The 3234-nt window shown below is 58.5% G+C and overlaps 1 protein-coding gene across 1 annotated transcript in view; it reads left to right on the forward strand.

Annotated features, from left to right (window-relative positions):
* Positions 1–3234, forward strand: part of ACTN4 (actinin, alpha 4) — a 73916-nt gene that overhangs the window by 58405 nt on the left and 12277 nt on the right. The window contains exons 9-11 of the mRNA XM_010849314.1: positions 638–730; positions 2327–2557; positions 3130–3234. Coding sequence (XP_010847616.1) covers positions 638–730; positions 2327–2557; positions 3130–3234 — 429 coding nt within the window. The remainder of the gene's footprint in view (positions 1–637; positions 731–2326; positions 2558–3129) is intronic.

Consider the following 3234-nt stretch of genomic DNA (forward strand, 5'->3'; position numbering starts at 1 on the left):
AGAGACTAGTCACTGTTGGCGCCGCGCCCCGCTCTCAGGAGCCCCGGCTCCCCTCCACCCTGTGGATCAGGACCTCTGCCCACCCAGCCAGCGGCAGCCTTCTCTAGGGGGGATAGGAAAGGGGCCAGGCGTGCTCTGCCCATGCACCCACCACCAGCCTGCTCTGGGGGACACTGGCACCCCCTCCTCTGCCCACGCCCCACGGCTCCCTGGTGCAGCCTCCCTTCCCAGCCAAGGGGCGGGTCCTTCCAGGGTTCAGCTGCGTGGAGGACCCTACTCAGCCTCACTCAGGCCTCCTCTCTGTGGGCCTCTGAGTCCATTTCCCCCACATTAGGGTACTCCCCACCCCGCTTCAACACTTCCAGGGTCCAAGCGGAGAGAGCACACAGGCCTGGCTCCCTGAGCAGGGGCCTTAGCAGTCAGCTTCAAGGACCCCAGCAAGGCCTGTCAGGACTCAGCCGTTCAGGGCACCCTCTTGCTGGCTCTGTGCTTCCTCTCCTCCCCGCCTCGGGGCCTTCTGTGTGGGCCACAGACGTGCCAGCTTTCAGGGGACCTGCCTGTCAGGAGGGAGGGTCAGCAGCCCCCAGGCAGCCCTGACTGTGTGCGCTTATCCCCCCAACCCCGTCCCCCGACCCAGGCTGAGACCGCTGCCAACCGGATCTGCAAGGTGCTGGCCGTCAACCAGGAGAACGAGCACCTGATGGAAGATTATGAGAGGCTGGCCAGCGACGTGAGTGACCCCTCACCCCCGCCCTCCCCCGGTGGCCCCGCCAGAGCTGAGGGATCGGACCCCTCTCATTACCCTTGGCCCAAGTCCCTGTGACACCTGCAGAGCAGAGAGCAAGGATGGCAGCAAGACCTTCTAGAGAAGGTCACGGGGCTACAGAGCGGAGTTTGACCACGTCAGTGCTCGTGGTTTCAAGGACTGAGGGTCAGAGTGATGTGTCACCGAGCTTATTGGCTCCTGGCACCCCAAGCCTGCCTTCCTACAGAGATACCTAGGGACAGGGTTTTTCCCACTTCATTAGAATCAGGTGGGGAGCTTTTTATTTTATTTTTTAAAAATCCGTTGGGCACGCCACGCAAAAAAATATTAGTTCCCTGACCCAGGGATCAAACCCACACCCCTTAGAGTGGAAGCACAGAGTCTTAACCAGTGGATCACCAGGGAAGTCCCTTTATTTTAAAAAAAATTTTAAAGGAGCTTTTTTAAAAGTTCCCACCCCTATGCAAAAATTCCTGTCCCCATGTCCCGCACACAGAAGCCTGATTTGGTAGGATGGAGAGACACCCGAGATCCGAGACAGCGACAGACAGGATGGCTGTCTGTCACGGCAGGTCCCCTGTGAGGAGGGAACTCCTGTTACCCTCTTGGCATCTCTGCTGCCCAGGAGGAGCCGTTTGACTGCTCTTCTAGATCAGTGTTCCCCAGACTCTGAGATTTCACAGACCAGGAATATTTGGGAAATATTTCCAGGCCCCCTATAGTGGCCAACTTTTTCTTTTGCAAAGTTAAGGATACTTTAAACAAGAGAAAGCTACCACCTGGTACCACCATCGCTGCCAACACCAAGAAAAGGTTAAGGGGCTGTGTCCAGAGTCCCAGCCTTGCCCAACAGAGGGCAGGCGGTGCCAGGCACCCAGTAGTGAACACCATGGAGGCCTTGGGCCTCGGTTTTCTTATCCTGTCTGCGGCTGGCACGTCTGCCTGCATGGTGACTGGTCTTACTCTCCTGGGATTGTTCTGGGATGTCCAGTTTGTTTGCTCGTTTGTACCCAGTCTTCACTCCATCAAAGACACGAGTGGCTCATAAAAGTACAGGTCACTTTCTTTTTTAATTGTACTGTCTAGTTTCCTGTGCCCAGGCCCTGCGCCTGGCACCAACCACCCCAGAGTGAGCCAGGCGTGTGGCCAACCCTGCCTTGGGGCGCTTACAGTTGGTGAACGGGAAGCAGCAAGGTTCTCAAATAGTGTTGCGTGTGGCGACAGTGGATTTTTGTGCGGGCCTGATGGGGGCGGTGCGCCCACAGGGATGTCTGAATTGAGGCCATCCTGCTTAGAGGAGGGAGGAAGACCAAGAGCAAAGGCAGAAGCAGAAAGTAGCCAGAGAACAGCACTGTGATTCCAGCAGGAGTGATATTCCCAGAATCCCTGGCCATGGGATGCCCACGGGGAATCATGGAGAAGTCAGGCTGGACAGCAGGGGTGATCCCCCAAGATGGGATCCTCGAAGATCCAGGTCCCATGTCCATGAGCTGGAGGCAGCCCTGTCACCTGTCGGCGGGTCCCCTGCAAAGGTCACCCCGACTTTTTGTGGGCCCACAGCTCCTGGAGTGGATCCGGCGCACCATCCCCTGGCTGGAGGACCGCGTGCCGCAGAAAACCATCCAGGAGATGCAGCAGAAGCTGGAGGACTTCCGTGACTACCGGCGGGTCCACAAGCCGCCGAAGGTGCAGGAGAAGTGCCAGCTGGAGATCAACTTCAACACGCTGCAGACCAAGCTGCGCCTCAGCAACCGGCCTGCCTTCATGCCCTCCGAGGGCAAGATGGTGTCGGTGAGTGCCGGGGCCCAGGAGGCCTACGGAGCCACAGAGGCCCCGTGAGGGGTGGAGGGGCAGCTCCAGGCCACCCCCAGGCGTATTGTCTGGCCTGCACAGTCTTTCTGAACTAGAACGCACAGATCCGGGTACAAGGCGCCGTGGGGCATACACTTGGCACTTGACTGTTTCGTTTCCCCGCATCACTCCCTGGAGGTTTACTCTCATCCCAAGACCACACCATAGTTTGGAGTCATTTGAATTTGGACCTTCATTTAGCTGGGACTCCCAGACCTCCAAGTGCTTGAGATCCCTTTCCAGGAGAGGGTGATAGTCACTGCACAGGCACCTTTTGACTCCCATAGCACCATGGGGGCATTCATTCATTCCTTGTCACTCATTCGTTTAATCGGAAAGTGTAGACTGCACCTGCCTCGTGTGGGGCCCTGTGCAGGCGTGCAGGTACAGCAGAGCAGGGTGACGTGTGACCCCGGCCCATTTCTCTGCCTTCTGTGAGCATCCCTCGGGAGGCACTGCCCCGCTGGGTGCCCCAGCCCCCCATGTAGCCCCGCCCTCTCCTGCCCCCACAGGACATCAACAACGGCTGGCAGCACCTGGAGCAGGCCGAGAAGGGCTACGAGGAGTGGCTGCTGAACGAGATCCGCCGGCTGGAGCGGCTCGACCACCTGGCAGAG

This window comes from Bison bison, unplaced genomic scaffold, assembly GCF_000754665.1.
Source record: "Bison bison bison isolate TAMUID 2011002044 unplaced genomic scaffold, Bison_UMD1.0 scf7180017864280, whole genome shotgun sequence".
NCBI classification, from domain to species: Eukaryota; Metazoa; Chordata; class Mammalia; order Artiodactyla; family Bovidae; genus Bison; species Bison bison.